Consider the following 18,717-nt stretch of genomic DNA (forward strand, 5'->3'; position numbering starts at 1 on the left):
TCCATCATTTTCTACCTAGTTAAAGATTTATTCTTTCTTTTAATTTTCTTCTACTTTCCTATCAAACAAATAAAAAGTTATCTCAGTTTTAGCTTTTTCACTTTTCTTTCTTTTCTTCTAATTTTAATTTCTTTCATAGCCAAAAAAGGTTTAAAAAAAAGTGTAATTCAGGCTTTTTTTCATGCCCACTGTTCATATTCAATAACCTGGATATTTTTTTGATGCGGATGTTTTAACATTGGATTCTTTTTGCTGAAACGGCTCACCAAGGATTCTAGTTTGTTTCAATTGATGCAACAAAACTAAGATCCGAAAAAACACCATTCTCTTAAAATGTAAAATTCAGATCATAATCCCTTCTACCACTACTACATAATCAAAACTATCTGCAACTTCAGTGAGCATGGAATTATATTAATCCAACTTAATTAGTGATCTAAATTTTGAGTCTTAGTCTTGAATATACAATTTCTTTTAATACTCCGACCTTGTCATCTATAATTAACTTATTTTGCTCATGCAAAATTACCTCCCAAGAACAGTTCTCTTGGAATAAAACATCTAGGCTAAGAGGGTGTTATAAAATTCTTAATAAGCATTTGTAACAGAACGTAAAACAAATTAAGCTATTCACAAATACAAATTAGTTTATGCCTGAGCTAATTTATAAAATGTCTATCAGAGAAGCTGATTTTAACCATTTCATAAGTTAATTTGGAAAAAAACTTAAATATTTTCATATTCAAAAAATTTAAATATTGAATCAATAACTATCTTTTCTCTTTATTTTCATTTTATTATATTATATTATTAATTACTTATTTCTCCTCTCTTTCAAGAAATATTTTTTCTTTACTTATAACTGATTCCAGAAGAGGTATACATAGATATATAGTTAATGAGTAGAAAAAATACATAAAATTTTAATAATTAATGTAAAGTAATTAATTTTTTATTAAACAAGTGTGCTTGGGAATTTCAAAGAGAATATTAGTTTTAAAAAATATGCGTGATTAGGGTAAAATCACTTTACATCTTTTATAGTTAAATTAAGAGAGGAAAATATTTATATAATATTTTTATATCTTTTTTTAAAATTAAAGAAATAAATTGAGAAATGAATGTATTCTTCTTTACAACATTTCTTTAATATAAATAAAGTTCGTGAGTATGTGACGATCCAAACAACTCATTCATCTCAAAGATTTAAGATCCTAAACTTTTTAAATTACTGCGATATTAGAGTCTTTCTTTTTAAAGATGATTGTTAAGAAATTTTATATTATTTTCTTCTACGGTGTACTTCTTCCTCTTAGCTCTAAAATCATTGAGGACAATTTGAAATCATCCAACCATTTCGACTATAGTCACTCCTTCAATCATCTTGAATAACTTGTATCACCTCAAAGGATTGATCGATTTTGATTCTCTATATACATTGTTTGCCCTATCATGTGTGGAAGCTAAAATGTTCCACATTTCCTTAGAATCCTTGCAACCAAATACCTTGTATTTTTATCTTGATATATAGGAGGCACTTGATCAAATATCTAGTCTTTGCGTTGAGTTGCATTTTGTCAATATCATCCTAAATCCAATAAAATACTATAATGAGAACTTTTCAAGCAGTCTTAGGAGGTTCAAAACCTCCCTTCATTATAACCTGATATAGATTAGTTGACCATTTTCATCAAGTCTTACTAGTAAGGTAGTCCTAGCCAAAGAAAGTTTGAGGCCTTGTGGTGGAGGCTCCCTCAACGATCCACTGATTAATGTTCTCTACAATGAAGTTTTTAATGACTTTTCTCCATTAATGTTGGAAAGTGCACAACTAGTAAAGGTACACTCAAATACCAGATTGTAAAGACATGCAAAATAAAACAATAAAAGGGGTTCAGTTGTATTTTCAAAATATTTGGAAAAATATTTTTCTAACAAACACATGAAGAAAAAAAAACAAATTGTAAGCTTAACCAAGGTTCCGAATTACAATACATCAAAACCAGTGTATTGTTTAATAAATGATGTTTAGTTTTCATAAGAATCTTTAAGATAAAACAAAAAATGTTTATCATACATCCTCAATTCCCTTCATTGTTAGTGTAACAAGGGAAGAAAAGACACACATAACAATTTATCTTAAGAGAAATGTTAGTTATTCTTTCTTTAATATTTTATTTTTAACATAATTTAATAATCTCTTATTGAAATTTATTATAAAAAAATCATTAATTTTGGTTTGTCACACTTCTCATTTAATGATTTTCTCTCATAATTTACTTAAAAACTACAACAATTTCTACTAATACAAATTTATAGGAATCTCTACTTTTAATTGTAAGCAAGTTTTTTTTTTAACACTTGCTTCTCTAGGCAATATTTCAAGTTTTGTTTTTCATTGCTACTCCAAGGACAACAAACTATTCTTTTAACAAGTCTATTCAGGCTCAGACAAAGCTCACAGGTTTGAAAAATGAGGAAATCCTATAAACGAATAATAAATAATTGTTGTGAAATACTTTTTGAGAGATAAACATTGAGATGTCTTAATCGTTTCATTAAATCTCTTTTTCATCCTGCTTACAATTTATTTATTTTTTTAGTATTGAGAGCCTAATTTATTTAGTATATTGACTAGATTCTTTTTTTTTATGTTGAAAGCATATTTTATACATTTTTTATCCATCATTTCTACTAAAGTTAAATAAGAAAAGAGAAAAAAATATCCTTTCTTTTTCTACACTCATATCAATCAAGTAATTTTTCTCTCTCTCCTTTCTTGTATTTTTTTTTCCCTCAACCAAACAACTTAAAACAAAGTGTAATATTGAATGACCTCGATTGATGATACGGATTTTTTAACATTGGATTCTTTTTCTGACTTGACTCTCTACGTATATTAAGGTATCAAAATAGTAAAAGTTTTATTACTAATTATTTTTAAAAAAATATTTTTATCTTATAAATTAATTAAAAATCATTTAAAATATTATTTGTAAAACAATATAAGAATTATTAATTGTACTTTATATGATGCTTGTTTATTAAATGGCATAATAATTTTTAATTAAATAATAGTAAATCTTTATAATGTTTTTCATGTGACAATGTTGAAAAATATTAATTTCTAAGCCAAAATGTCTAGGCCAAAAAATATAAACAATATTAATTTAAATCAATTATTTTTTCTATCAAAATGAAAAGAATATATATTTATTAAAACAGACAAAAATGTTAAATTCGGATCAAAATAGTAATAGTAGTTAAATGCAGGATTAAGGCAACCATGTGTAAAATAATGAGACTAATTTATCAGGCGTCTAACAAATTTAATAATGAAAAAAGAGTATTTATTTTATATATAAAGAGGATATTTTTTCCGAACCATTAAGCACTCCTTTAAATGTAAAAGATTTTGAACGATAAATAAATTAAATATATAAAAAAAAAAGTTCTACCATGCAAGAAAATGAAGCAACAAAACAAAACTGAAACGGCTCATCAAGTAGTCCAGTTTGTTTCAATTGAATTCAACGAAAAAACCAAAACAACAAACCCTACAACTTTTCACATCTACCTACCACGTTTCTATGCTACCCTACCCTTTTTTTTCCTCCTCCTATTTTAACCCCAATATTTTCCTAGATTTACATTTTCCACCCCTACGCACCCTTCTGCCAAAACCATCGCAAAATCTCGCCGCGGTCACCTACATAGCTTGTAATGACTCCGACCGCCACAAAACATCCGCCGCCGGGTCCGAATAGTCAAACAACCCATCCACCGTCACAAAACCTCCGGCGCCGCCGTCACTCTCCGCCGCAAACCCTGACCCAAACCCGAATGCATCATAACTGGGTATATCATCTTCAAAACCCATTAACCTGGCAAGCTCCGTCATTTCCGGACCAACCCGACCCGTTTCCTCACCGTCAACAACCGTCGGCGGCAACCCCAGTTCGTCGTCAGAGGCTTCTAGAAGATACCCCAAGTTAGATTGTAGCTCCCCAGAGTCTGGTTCCTGGGTCGGGTCACCCGAACCAGAATCCGAACCAGGAGCGTTTATCTCATCTTCGAAGCTTTTGATCACTGAGTCAAGACCCTGCACCGAGTCACGCTCAGGCACATTATCGGCGTCGTCAAGTATGTTAAAAATGTCGTCTTGTAGACGCACCTCCGAGTCAAGGACCGAGTCGAGTTGAGACTCGGACGAGTCAACTCGACGAATCTTAGACTCAGGTGAGTCGACCCGCTGACTTTCAGACTCGGGAGAGTCGACCAGCTGAGTTTGGGACTCGGGTGAGTAGCTGGACTCGTCCCGGACTCGTTTCTTGCTTTCCTCCATGGAAAAGTAATTTAAGATAAAGAAGAGAGAAAATGTGAAGGGTTGAATAGAGTGTAGAGAGAGAAAAAGAGAAGTGTTTGGGTGAGAGGAAAGAGAAAGGATGAATGGTATATATAATGGTAAGAAAAGTGGGTTAGGGTTTGTTTGCTTTAATTCGTAATGCCAGATGGTGACAGGCGCGTGCATATCGCTAAAATAATAAAAACAACTTCTTTCACGGGCCTCTCGTTCTTTCTTTTCTTGTTTTTTCTTTTTGACAAAGATAATACAATACTACTATTCTTTTTTCAATATTTTTTTTTTAACCATCCTAATTAAATTATATTTGATTTCTTATTAGAGTTATAAGATATTCTTAATTTTCATCTTCTGACTTATTATAAAATTACTTATTGATGTAAAGTTTAATTACACTTAAGTATTTTGTTTCTTCTACCAAGTCAGCGTGTTCACTTTTTTTATCAGGAGTTTTTTATTTTTTGCATCACGATTTTTTTTATTTAAATATAAGAGTGGTAATTGATGCACTTTTTATATGTTCAGTAACTAAATTAAAATCTTCATCCTACGTTCTTACATAGATCAAACGGTTATTGATTTATACATTTAAGAAAAAAATACTATTTATCTTTTTAAAATTTTGCAAATATCTAAAAAAGCTGCACGAAATAAAATAGCGATAAAAGTTAAAAATTAATGTTGTGTGTGTGATTCTAAATTTCCTTTTTAGCGTGAGAGATCCGTTGGCCATTATTGGAGACAGCGGATTTTTCTTTTCTGGCAATTAACTAAAGTTAATAGCGGTTTGGAGTCCGGTGGGGGGACCACGTACATAGGAAACATCATGTGTGTTTTTTATTTCTTTTTTTAACTTACCACTTTTTTTTATTGTAGATTCTTGGCTTGGATTGATTTCGTTTTGCTATCTTTTATTTATTTAATATTTTTTGAAAAAGATTAGATATGGCTTTGTGTTGACAAGTTATTGCTTATTTTTTAATCAAACGCAAGGCAAGGAAAAAGAAGGTTGCATGTTTTTCAAAGTAATACTAGATGGGTATTGGATTGTTAGCTGGTTGCCGGTCGCGTCCCATAAGATTTACGTTTATTTTTAGTTAAGAATAGTATCTTTGAATAGAGAAAATTTTAATGGAGGAAATAAATTTATTAGAAAATTTGAATTTCTGATAATCTAGAATTTATTGTTGGGATGTTTTGTTGTGAAAAATTTAAAATTTTAAAATAAAATTTTAAACAATTAAAAGTCTGGAATTTCAATTTATTTTTAAAAGGTGAGAAGTTGAAATTCTCTTTTTACTTACTTCTTCAATAAATCATAAACAATGATATCATGGAAACATGGATAAGGTCTGAACGGAACACGTATAACTAACACAATAATTATATCTTTTCTTTTTTTCATTCATTTTTTTTTTCATCTTCATAATTTTAATTTTTTTTTATCAAAACACAAAAATTTAAAAATAAAAGAATTTCAATTAAAATATTTAAAATTTTAAAAATTTAAAATTTCTCAACATTTTAACTTCTTTCATCCCAACACACTCTAAAATAAAATAAAAATTACTCTCTGTAATTTCATATTATGATTCATTCACGTTTTTTTTACACGGATCCAAACACACTATGTGTTAGAACCACCAATTGTTTGGCTTTTTCTCTTGCCAGTTTTATCTGATCTGGTTTACTTTGACGTTGATTTGGATCCAACATTGATTTTCGGCCAGCTACTTTTCTTGTATTTTTCCTTTAATTCCTTTCTCACGTGTCAGTTTTATCAAGTTGTGATAGTAACATGGACTCAATTTACTCCAGACTAGTTTCTACTTGGCTGGTTTTGGAAGAGTAATAGAAATAATATATCAAATAAATTTTGTATTTTATTATGTCAAATTTATATCTTTTATCTTTTATTTTAATTTAAAAATTTGTCTCTTATTTTTCTTCTTTAAATCAAACACGTCTTAAAAGTTCCTTTTAATTGCGTATAATATCACTTTTTATTTATATATTAAACTTTTTATGTTTAAAATATTATATGACTTATGGAAACCTTTTTATAGTTACAATGATTTTTTAATTGTTTGAAAATATTGTGGTAAACGTTAAATAAGAAAAAAATATCGTGTACAATCCAAAAAAATATGAAAGTGTTAATATAATTTGTTTTTTTTTTCATCCTCACAACCAAATAGGCAACCGACCTAAGCGTTTCTTTTTTTATTATTTACCCTCGTTGTGTGACTTTTATGGCCTATTCGTTACATTTAGAATTAATTTATCTGGTCATCAGACATGTTTTAATATAAATTGCGTAATTGATATTATTTTAAGTTCTAAGGTTAATTAAACAATATAATTTTTTTCTTGAAATTAATTCTATCTAACTTGATAGTAAATAGATCCTTAATATCATAAAACACATAACAAACTAAATCTAATATTTTTGTTAAACCAAATATGAAAAAATTAGTTAGTATTCTTTTTATTTAATCATTTGGACTTTTTATTTAACATTCAACTAATTTTCTCTCACGGCCGGGATCCGTTAATATTGAAATAAAGTGATATTTTTTATTACAATTTTATTCTTAACCAAATATTAAACCTCAATTAAGAAACTTAAATAACAAATTAATTGTATCAATAACTTTTTTCATTTCTAACTGATATTACTGAGATACCTAAAAAAGATTCTCTAAAAAAATTAGAATAACCACGGACCAATTTGTTTGCAAAAAAAAATAAAATAGATTAGGACAATTGTCGAAAAAATAAATATTAGTCAATACAAAAAATACTGTAAATACTTCAGAATCAGTCATGATCAGACCAAAAAAAATTGCTTTCTTTCATGAATACAAAATAAATTTTGTTGAAAAGGTATGTGAAACACAAAATAATAATATTTCCTTCATTTTAATACGTAACACGAAAATATATTTTAATATTTTTGTTAAAAAAATTATAATTATGTTTTTTTAGACATCTTCGTAATTATGTTCATTGCATACCATTTTATTTCCTTATAATATTTGAGATCGACAATGTCATTGTTTGTTATTTTCTTCTGTTCCTTGAATAGATCAATTTATATAAGATTATTTCAATTTAATTAGAAATTTTTAAATAATATCTTTTGGAGTGATTGATAATTTTAAATTAGTTATCAACAAAATATAAATACGATTTTATTTTAAAATAATTTATGACATGAGTCACTTTTTACATATCAAAATTAATCAATAGATTTAATGAAAATGTAACACATGTTAAAGAATATGTCTCGTTCCATGTTTTTCTTAAATTTATATCAGATTATTAATTTTAACTCATAAATAGTTAATATAGTTTCATATCGATAAATTATTCTAAAATAGATTTATATTGATATTTTATTTATAAAAATAAGATAAAATGTTTGATTAGTCGTACCTTGGACAAGCACGTGGTTAAGGATTTATTGTAAGTTTATAAATCAACAGATTTATAAAACTCAAAGAAAGAAGAAGAAAATATCACAACCATTATATTTAACTATTTTGATGTTACATAATTGAGAAAGAAAATAAGTAAGTATAATCTTTTTTTAAGGACAAAAGTAAGTATAATATGATCTCTTGTACTGTAGTACATTGTAAGCTAATAAAGGATACAACTATTCTTTTTTCGCACCCATATATTAAAGTAATACTTAGTAGAAGTGTGAGTTAATCTTAATTATATAATTATATATGGATATTTTAATTAGTTTTCTATTGTAATTTTGGTTATTTTATTTTATTCTTATAACTATTTTCATTTGAATAGAGTTAATCAATTTTGACACTTATTTTTTCTTATTTTGATTTGATATATAATGTTATTTAATTTTGCAATCAAAATTGATTTTAAGTATATAATTACTAAGATGGGTTTTACAAAATAGAAGTATTATATTTTCCATGTTATTTGCATACATAAGCTTGCATGAAAGATGAATTTATTGCTTATAACAATCATGATTTTTGTCCCTCGATTAGGTTTCTAGTTGATTTTTTAAAAAAAAATGGAAGATTTTAAAGAGTTTTCTGGCAGTTGCATCATTGAAGTTTTTATGCCAAACTATTCCTAATAGCAATCACATTAAAGAAAAGTTGTACTAATGAGTCTAGGCTTGAAAACTAACAATTAACCGCTCCACTACTAAAAATTTCCTCCCATCAATTATTTTTGGGAGAATATTAGTCCTTTGATTAGTTTATAGCACTAAAAAAAAAAAAAGCCTTTTACTAATATCTCACATGATTTCCATCTAACCATTCCCTGAAAAAAAAATGCAACCAATTGAGTAAATGCATGTGGTTTCATAAATTTCGTGCAACTACTCTTCTTCTTTTGCTGGTTTACTCTTCTACTTCTTCAGTATTTGTCTCATTTTTGCAACTTTTATTCTTTTGAAAAGAGAAAAAAAAAACTGAATCAAACATTTTTTGGAAGTTAAAATATTACTTTATTAGAATTGACAATATATTAGATTCTTTGCCGACGACTTACCGTATAATTCGTTCAAAGCTTATTTTATCCTTACCTATTTAACAAAAAGTCAATTTTAGAAATTTTAAAATACATTTTATTTAAGTTGGACAGGCTATTGTGAGTTTAGACTGACTTATTTATAAGAGTTTTAATATTAATATTTAATATAATATCATCACTTTTTATCATTATAACACCATCATTTAACAATAAGAAATCGTAAAAATTAGAAATTAACATTTTAAAAAATATAATTTAAAATAATAGTCACTAGAAGGTTTTCGGTTATTAAAAAAACAAAAATTAACTAAAATAACTTGTGAAACATAACTTGAATGTAATTTGATTGTGTAGTTTTAACTATTCTTTATTTGATAGGTTTGTGCAGTCAAAAATTTCTGTTTAGTTAGTTATAAGCTCATTAATTAATATGTAAATATATCATATTTTTCAGTAACAAATTTACTAAAATCTATTTATTATTTATTTGTAAGAGAAGACTCTAAGTAAAATTATTTTCGTTAAGAATAAATCTAAAATACTATTGGAATAATTCAACTAAAAATTCAATCGGTTAAAACTTCAAAATATGCTTTATTAGTCTATTAAAATTTAAAAATCGTAAAGAAAACAAAAGCTTTACGCAACCGTGTGCAAAGGTTGTGTTGGAGCTAGGCCACAATAGTTTACACGTTCCTCCAAATCCAATGGCTGATAATAGCCTAGAAGATAAATACGACAAGATCCTTCGTTTCGTGGCGGCTTTCGCAATTCACACGAGTCGGCATCTGCGGCTTCGTTCCATGCAGGACGCCAACTCATAGCCCTTTTCTTCACACGTGCCAACCGCTTCCCTCGCATCGCACTCCATCCTTTTCTTTTTCATAAAATTGCAAATTTACCTGTTTTCAATTTCAATCTTGCTCGCTCTCGGAAATTATTCACGTATTTTATCTTTTTTTTTTTATCAAATCACATAATTTTGATCCTCAAGTTTAAAGTTAAACATTGACTGTTATACAAAAATGTTGATTATCAATCACATTCTGATTGAACGATAAAAACATAACATGTGAGAGTTATCGTTAAATCAGATTATAACAACACGTGATCCTAATGTTTATGCATAACAATCAACGTCTAAATCTGAATTTGGGAACCAAAATTATGTAATTGAATAAAGAAGAAAGACAAAATATATCAATAATTTTAAAGAAAGATAAAAATCAAAAATTAAAAACAACTAAAAGGAAAAAAAATACAATTTTACTTTTCTTTTTCCAAAATATTCTCTCTCATACGTTTTTTAACTAATGTAATAATAGCCAAAGTCAATTATTAATCTTTAAAGTACTCAAATTTATTTTAAAAAATGATATTTCTTAACGGATCAATTTTTATATCAAAGAATCAGAAATTAAATTCATAATCACATACTTAAATAATAAAATTATATATCAAATGTTGGTATTCCATCTCATATGTTACTTAACTGCATAAACTAATTGCTCAATCTCAATGCATGGTTTAGGAGAGACAGAACCTCCTTAAGGACCTTAACGATTTTTTTTGGTGGTGACGTGTTTGCATTCTGAACCCTCAAATCAAATCAAACTACGATTAGGACTTTTAAAACCAGATTTTTATATTATCTTGTCATTTTAAATTATTATGTAAGTCCTTAAACATTTTTTTTGGGTACATAAGTCCTTAACTATTTAAGTATGCATAAAAAACTATTTAAGTAATTTTTAATTAAATTTTTGAACTATGTATTAAATTTATATTTTATATTTTTAACTGAATTTTTCATTTAACTACCATTGTGAAAAGTGAAAAACTAGAATTTTACATGGACTGAGATTAAAAAAATAGAAAATTACGAGGATTAAATTCATGTTTAAACTATTAAATATAACAAAACAAAACAATTTTTTATTTTGTCAATACTAACTTAGTGTATAATGTAAAAAATAATTCTATCAAGAAATTAATAAAAAAATATCCCTTAAAATAAATTTAACTCAAGACACGCGTAAGCTTAATTTTCATAATTTTGTAAAAGGTCGATTTTTTAGCAAATAAATCACAAAGATCTTTTTTTAAAAAAGCACGTATCGTGTTCGTCGTGTTACTCGTGTATGAATACTTTAATATTTCTTCGATGATTTTTTTATATATAATAAAATTAATAATTTATACTAAAAATTTATTATATGATATACGTATTACTAAAAATTTAGAGTCGTCATAAATTTATAATTTATATAAAAACGTCATAGCTTACGTTTTCATATAAGTCTTTTTTTTCTTCTTAATAATCCTCTTATTCATTAAGAAAAAAAAATCTGATTAATCCAAAATTTAATTAAAAAATAAGTAAAATTTAATTAAGAATTATTTTCATCAAAAATGAACTCAATTATTATCTACATGATTCAATATTAATTTTAACGCATTAATCATTTTTATCCAATTCCTTAATTTTTAATTTTTAATTTTAATATAGTTGTTTGAGGTTTTCAGCTTTACCATACCATTATATATATATAGGTATTTGAGGTATCGTTTAATTACTATTTAGTGGCATTATTAATAAAAATATTTATTAGATGACATCATTTATAACTTGGAATTTCATTATCATAAAGTGGCGGATGTGATTATAATTTTTCATAAAATTTTGAAATATTTATTTTTCATAATGGTGTCGTTTATTATTAATATAGTTCATCATTTATTGAAGTATTTTATTAATAATTACAAATATTTTCAATGTGATTTTAGAGTATCTCCAACGTTAACTACTTAATGATTGTTTATTATAAGGTATTGCTGTATATTTTTTTTATTGTAAAAAATATACGTTAGCACGTTGAATTGTTTAAAATTAAACATCATTATTTCTATAAGAAATAGTTTTTAAAATTTTAAAAATATTTAAATATTTTTAGTTATTGTAATTTGATTTTTTTATTTTTATCTTTCCAAATTTATTTTATTTGAATCTTTATAAATTATATTTATTTTATTTTTATCCTTAAAATGATTTAAATAATATGTAACGTTAAAAAAGTGATTTAGAAAAATACTTAAAGAAAAAATAAAACAAATATAATTTACAATAATTATAAATTTAAAAATTTACCACGACAAAAATTAAAAAAAAAATGAAATCATAAGGATTAAAAAGATAAACTTTAAAAATATTTTTATTATTAAAATAAAGTATATATGAGTTGTCTAATTATATATTATAACATTGTGAGAATTAATTAAAAAAATAAAAAAAAAACAAATTACACCAATTAAAAATACTCTTAACAGATTTAAAAATTAAAGTTTATGACAGGAAATGCCAGAGGATAACACCTGTACAGAAATGACCCAGAGTCACGTGCTGGTGATATTGACTTGTCAGTAATTGAGATGGCATTCACTACGAAGACAAACAAATTACTGTAATTAAAAAAGGTTAGCGTCGGTAAGATTGCTTGCATGTTTTCATTCACATTGCATGGTTAAAAATCAAATTAAAATACTCTTTAACGTTAAATTTATTTAAGAGTAGAATCACGCATATAAACTGATTGAAAAATTAATTTTGAGTCAATGTGTCCTATGATATAATGTATTAGTTATTTTCATAAATTTTAATGGATTAGTGTTAGATACATGAAAAAATTTCACATCAAATAGAAAAAATTGAACATTGAATAAAAAATTTATAACTTAAATTTTAAAATATTTTAAATTAAGATATAACATCAAATTCATTCACATAACTACTCATGTAAATGTATGCATAGATGACAGATAATACAGATTTCACATGCTAGATGACATATTCATTAATATAAATTTCTCGGTTTCTCACCCCTTGATTTTTCAAAAATTACTTAATTAAATCTTTTAAAAATTATGAAAATGAGTATATTTAAATGTTGAGTTAACATATAAGAAAAAAATTGAATTACACACCTATAAAAAAAATAGTTAATTTCCTAAAGTATCCTCTAAATTAATTATATAGGACATAAAAGAAAATGTTGTTGGAAATGCAACTTCAATTAAACGAAGATTATTTTGGAAAAATAAAACTTCAAGTGAAAATATTAAAGGTGTTATGAGAAATATTTTATTTAAACTATGTTCTACTTAAAATTTTTATTAAACTTATTTATTTATATCCGATTAGATTAAAATCGTTATTGTGTAGAATAAGATTGAATTAATTTATATTTTAAAAAATGTATAAATTTATACATTATGGATAATTAAATTCTAAAATAAGTAATGGTAAAATTATGTTTTAAAATATATCATATAATTTTTTATCATAATTATAATACTATCTTATATAAAATTTTATCAGTAAAAATAAAAGTAATGTTAAAATATATAAATTATAAGTTTATTTATGTTTTTAGTCAATAAAATTTCGGACAAATATATTTTTATCATCCCAAAGTGTAAAAAAAATATTTTAGTCTCTATAATATCAAAAATATGTTTTTGTAGTCCCTAAAAGTAAACATCATTAATAAATTTATTGTAGAGATTAAAATGATTTCTTTTTTCAATTTGGGGACCAAAAATGAATTTATCCTTAATTTCAAAAACTACAAACGTAATTAAGTATAAATTATATTATAATTAAAATTTGTAAAAAAAAATATTTTGATTATACAAATTGTATTTTAATTTTATGATAAATGATTTATATTAAGATAGAATATTTAATTATTGATAGTTTCTTTTAAAAAAATATCAAATTTTAATTTAAAAATGAATATGAAAAAGACAAAAGATTAAAAAAAAATTTATTGAAAAAAAAATCTAAAAACGCCATTGGTAAAGATCAACTCTTAAAAACGCTTTCATCCAAATTAGATATTAAAACATACAGAGATTGTTAAAAAAAATCATTATTTAAAAAAGTATAAACTATTTGGTCAAATTAAAATAATTCAAAGTATATATAGAATCTGTCCGAAAATACGCCGAATCAAATTTTTGAAAGAATATCTCTAACGTGTGATAGTTAACTTCGAATATCTGTCTCAAAAAAGAAAAGAAAAACTACGAATATGAGAAAGAAAGAAAAAACTAAGTTTAAATCGCCCTAAAAAGGCACATTTTCTTGAAAGCAATTAATATTTGAAATATGTCATGTCAAACTACGAATATACCCCTAGAGTTCGGCTGAAATTGCCATTACCAGGAACGATAATGAAATTGAAGTTTCTGGGGGTGACGTGTTTGGTTTGGTGTATAACTCTCTTTAGGGAAAATCAAAATGTAAAGTTCAATTTAAGATACGGTCGCTGTTCCCTATTGTATCACGTCTTCTGCCAAGTGCCGACACAAATTATTTAAATATTAGACTAGTACACACAAAATAATCAAATCTACTTGTTTTTAGGCCTATGTGTGTTTATGGGTTCATTTTGTTTGACTTATCAAACTTTTTCAGCTAATACAAACTAAATCAATTGATTGAGTAACCCAGATTTTGATTCTTCAAAGTGCTTAGTTTTAAGTAAATACTAATTAATATCTTTAGAGTGATGGTTAAAAAATTATAAAATCAAAATTATTGATATACATATAACAAAATTGTGTCGCTCATAATTTAATTTTTTTTATTTTTCTATAATTTTTACAATAAATACTGTTGTAAGAAGTTTGATTTGTTTTGTATACGTTAGTCTACTTATTGAACAAATTATATAAAAATAACCCATACCATGTAATTATTTGAATTCGGATTTAAATAAGTTTATTTTAAATTAGAATAATGATACATGAGCATCTTCTATTTTAAATATTCTCTCAATATCTTTCATTTATTTTTCTCTTTTTTTCTCGTCACATCATAAATTTTATCAAGCATATATCTTTTATCTCTCTTTCTTCTCCCTTCCTAAGTGTACCATAGCACAATAGGTGTTTATAAAATATTTTCCTTTAAATTATGTGAAGTGTTTGCAATGATAAATTTTAGGGAAACGATGGATATATAGACACCCATTATTTAGTAGACATAGAGAGAGATAAAGAGAGAAAAAAGACACTATAAAAAATATAAATTAATGAGATTTTAGAATAATAGAATATCACTACATTTAAATTTTATACAATAGCTAATTTCTCTTCTAGGCCAATAGTCAACTTATTACCTACAAAATGTTGATAAAATTAGTAAGAAAGGAACTCACATCTTATAATTATGTGAATTCGACTTCTATTAATGTGAAGATTTTATTGATGAGTAATTTGTAAGTGTTTTATATGTTATTTTTACTCTTGTCTTGAACTTAATGAATCCTATAACACAATTCACCTAATTTTTTTTATCATCTAAAAAAAGTTAACTTATTCAATTATGAGAGAAAATTATTAATTATAACATGATATTCATAAAATTTTATTATTTTTAAAAAATTCCATCTAATTATTAAAAAAATGTACGTTTAAAATAATGTGTTAGAAATAAAAAAAAAACATGTTGCTAATATTACTCTTTTTCCAATATTAATCCAAGAATGACAAGAGGCAACAAACTCCCTCCCCTAGTTAAATTAGTATCCGCGGGCACCAAGAATTAAAAAAACAAGTTGAATTTTCCTTTTCTTTAAAAATAGAAATTTGAGTGGTACAACTTAGCAGCTAAGCATCTTAAGAGACAAATTAACTTGTGGGATCCACATAAAAAATCCAATATGTTATACAAGATTAGGAAGTAGTCATTATTGAAATATCTCTCTGAATGCATTTATAATTTTAGAATAAGAAAGATATCTATTATTGTCAACCCCAAGATGCATATTTGGTTAAAGGAGGCATGGGAGGGTGCAGCAAGCAAGCGTTAGTTGGGGTAGTCAATTCAGCTAATAATGTCAAAAATAAGTGGGCCTCACAACATCTTTCGGTTTTGCTTGCAATTTCAGATAAAAAAAAATAGAAAGATTGCATATGCATATTCCATTAGCACATGTCCACAACTACAATCATGCACCACACATTTCTTAGCTTTTTACTCTCTCTCTTCTTTTTTTTTTTTAAGATCAAATTTGCTTGAGTTATTTAAGGTTATTATTTTAGATGATAAAATTTTGCCTTTTAAGTATTTAATATAAGGTTTGAACCCAGAACTACAGAATATTTCTTAACTCTTCTTTTATTTTTTTTTCTCTAGGAAATCATACAATTTTTTTCATTGAAAATATTTTTTATCAAATCAAGTAAGATTATTTTAAACCATAAAACTCTCTTTCACAACATCTATCACATTTATATAATAAGAGTACAAACATGGGACCAAATTTTAAAGTAAAATAACTATATGTAAGTCGATACACTCATTTTGTAGTTCTTGTTATTTTTTTTTGTGTGTGTGTAATAGAAAATATGAAATTTCTATTTTAACACAACTAATTTTCTTGTCATTAGATCAGCACAAATAAGTGTAAAGTAATGATTTTAGATACAAATCTACTTTTAAATTAGAGATGAATTATAATTTATGTTTAAAGAATATAAGTGTCAAATTGTGTGGAATATTTTATAGGATTGTAGTTTTTAGGATCTCTAGTTTATTGATTGATTTCTCTTCACTCCATCGCTTTCCCAATGGTCGTGTAAAAAACAGAACGTACACTTTGGTGCGTTGGATTGTCCTTCCACTTGCACTGCAACGGCCAAACTACCTCTCAGCTGCATCACAATTCACAATCCACAATACAACATGTTCTAGAATATTAAGAATGTGACTATAGATATATTTCAATCTCAAAAATTAATTTAAAAGATGAGAATTATTTCTTATTTTTATATTTTAATTTAACTTTATTTTTAGTTGATAGAGATTTGAGTTTTTTTTTTCCAACAATATAGATGGTGAGTGAGTCAAAGAGACCCTATCTTGTTTTAAGGGTAGTGGTGCTTCCAATTGCACCTCTTGGTTCCTTATTATATCATAATAATAACACTTGGCCCACGTCTTACAATTTGTTCTTTTCCATCTTTAGTTGTTCACTACTAATCATATGTCATGAACCCCATTATTTCACCCTAATTAATAAAATATGAAAGATTTTTTCTTAAAAAATTTACGGACAATAATGTGTAGAGTTTAGATAATACTTATTATAACAGTGATATTCTTTAAGAGTCTCAATCCAACAGGGAGAAGGCCATGCGATAAGGCGATGGAAACTTGTAGCGCCTGAAAATTTTAAAAAAATATCTTAAACTAATAATGTTTTATGATGTGGCTGTTACATCATATTAATAATTAAATTTATAAGTTGTATGATTATCATATCAACACTTAACAATTAATGAGAATAACTAAAATCAATAAAAGTTGAAAAAAATTATTTTTTGAGAAACTAAAATTAACAAATAAATAATTTACTCATAATTTTGACACTAAGCTAATACATCAAATTAATAGATCATTTCTGTCACGTCAATAGAAAAAAAAATATGAATTAAAATTGCTTTAAAATTATTTAAAAACTAAAAACAATAATTATTAAAATTGAGGGACTGAAAATATTTTTTTTTTGGATATAATTGAAAGTCATGTGAGAATTTCTATATCCATCAAAGGTCTTAAAGCCATTATTTTTCTTTCAGTTTTCATTTCTTCACGCTAGATTTGATTTTAAACCACATCTTAATTTTCCTTGGTTTTCATTATTTCGAAATTACTGAAAATGTTTGCTCCTTTTGAAATATAATTTTTATTTTACTTAATTTACAGTAAAAAAATAGAAGTAAAAATTCCTCCTTCTAGAAAAAATTAATGCTATTCATACTTAAAATTCTTAAATACATAATACTTACATTCTACGAATGATGAAAAGAGAGAGAAAAACATGAAATAAGCTACTATAATTAAGGGCGAGATAAATAGAAAAGACAGTTTAAATTTTTTAAGAGGTTAGAAATAGCGTGCTCAATATTCAGGAGCTGCAAACTGTACACATTTAGTGAAAAATATTTTTTTAGACATAAGTTTTATTATTCTAACAGTTAAATCATGTGATATTTTATTATTATGATTATGTATATAAAAATTTATATAATTTAAATATCTGTAAGCATACAAATGAATAATAGTTAAGTATTGATATTTTAAAAAGCATAGTACATATGTTAAAATAAAGTGAAATAATGATGTGTTAATTAATTTTTTAATTTGATTTATTCTACAAAAACTTTAAATTCAACAATCAAATCGATAGTTTTAATTTTTTCTTTTGATAATAATTAACAACTAATATCATTTAATCACGTCCTCTCTCTGTCTCTTGTAATATATTTATTATTGGTGTATCCTAGTAATCGTGTAAAGAAACTAGATTTTCTATTGACTATATAATAAGTATATTATGTAGTGTATTAGCAATCAACCATTTGACTTTACCACACACGCACACACTAGTGTATCCCACGTAAGTGTGTATAGAGGAAATAGATTTTCTATTGACTAATAATCATCTTATGCAATAATGCACTGGAAACCAGCCATTGACTTTTCCTCCCTCCACACCAGTTTAATTTTAATATATTATTCGTATAAAATCTTTATATTTTAGTTAGAAAAGTTCATAGGCATGGTTAGAGTTTTCATGAATTGTTGGTTTATGTATTCAATAAATTATCATGATTTTATTCTTATAAAAAACATTGCAGTAGATTGAGAAAAAAAATATTTATAAATAATTTGTGATGTCGACTAATAAAGATTTTGTGACTTCCTGACTACCGGAATAATATTAATTGCAGCATGGGAGAAAAAATATTTTCTTTGGCCGAAT

The 18,717-nt window shown here is 25.6% G+C and overlaps 1 protein-coding gene across 1 annotated transcript; it reads right to left on the reverse strand.

Annotated features, from left to right (window-relative positions):
- Positions 1–3,470: 3,470 nt before the first annotated feature.
- LOC114418603 lies at positions 3,471–4,440 on the reverse strand. Its single transcript, XM_028384035.1, has one exon. It carries the CDS (start codon positions 4,343–4,345, stop codon positions 3,710–3,712), a length of 636 nt encoding a protein of 211 aa, XP_028239836.1. The 5' UTR covers positions 4,346–4,440; the 3' UTR covers positions 3,471–3,709.
- Positions 4,441–18,717: the final 14,277 nt, after the last annotated feature.

Source organism: Glycine soja, chromosome 7 (genome assembly GCF_004193775.1).
Source record: "Glycine soja cultivar W05 chromosome 7, ASM419377v2, whole genome shotgun sequence".
NCBI classification, from domain to species: domain Eukaryota; kingdom Viridiplantae; phylum Streptophyta; class Magnoliopsida; order Fabales; family Fabaceae; genus Glycine; species Glycine soja.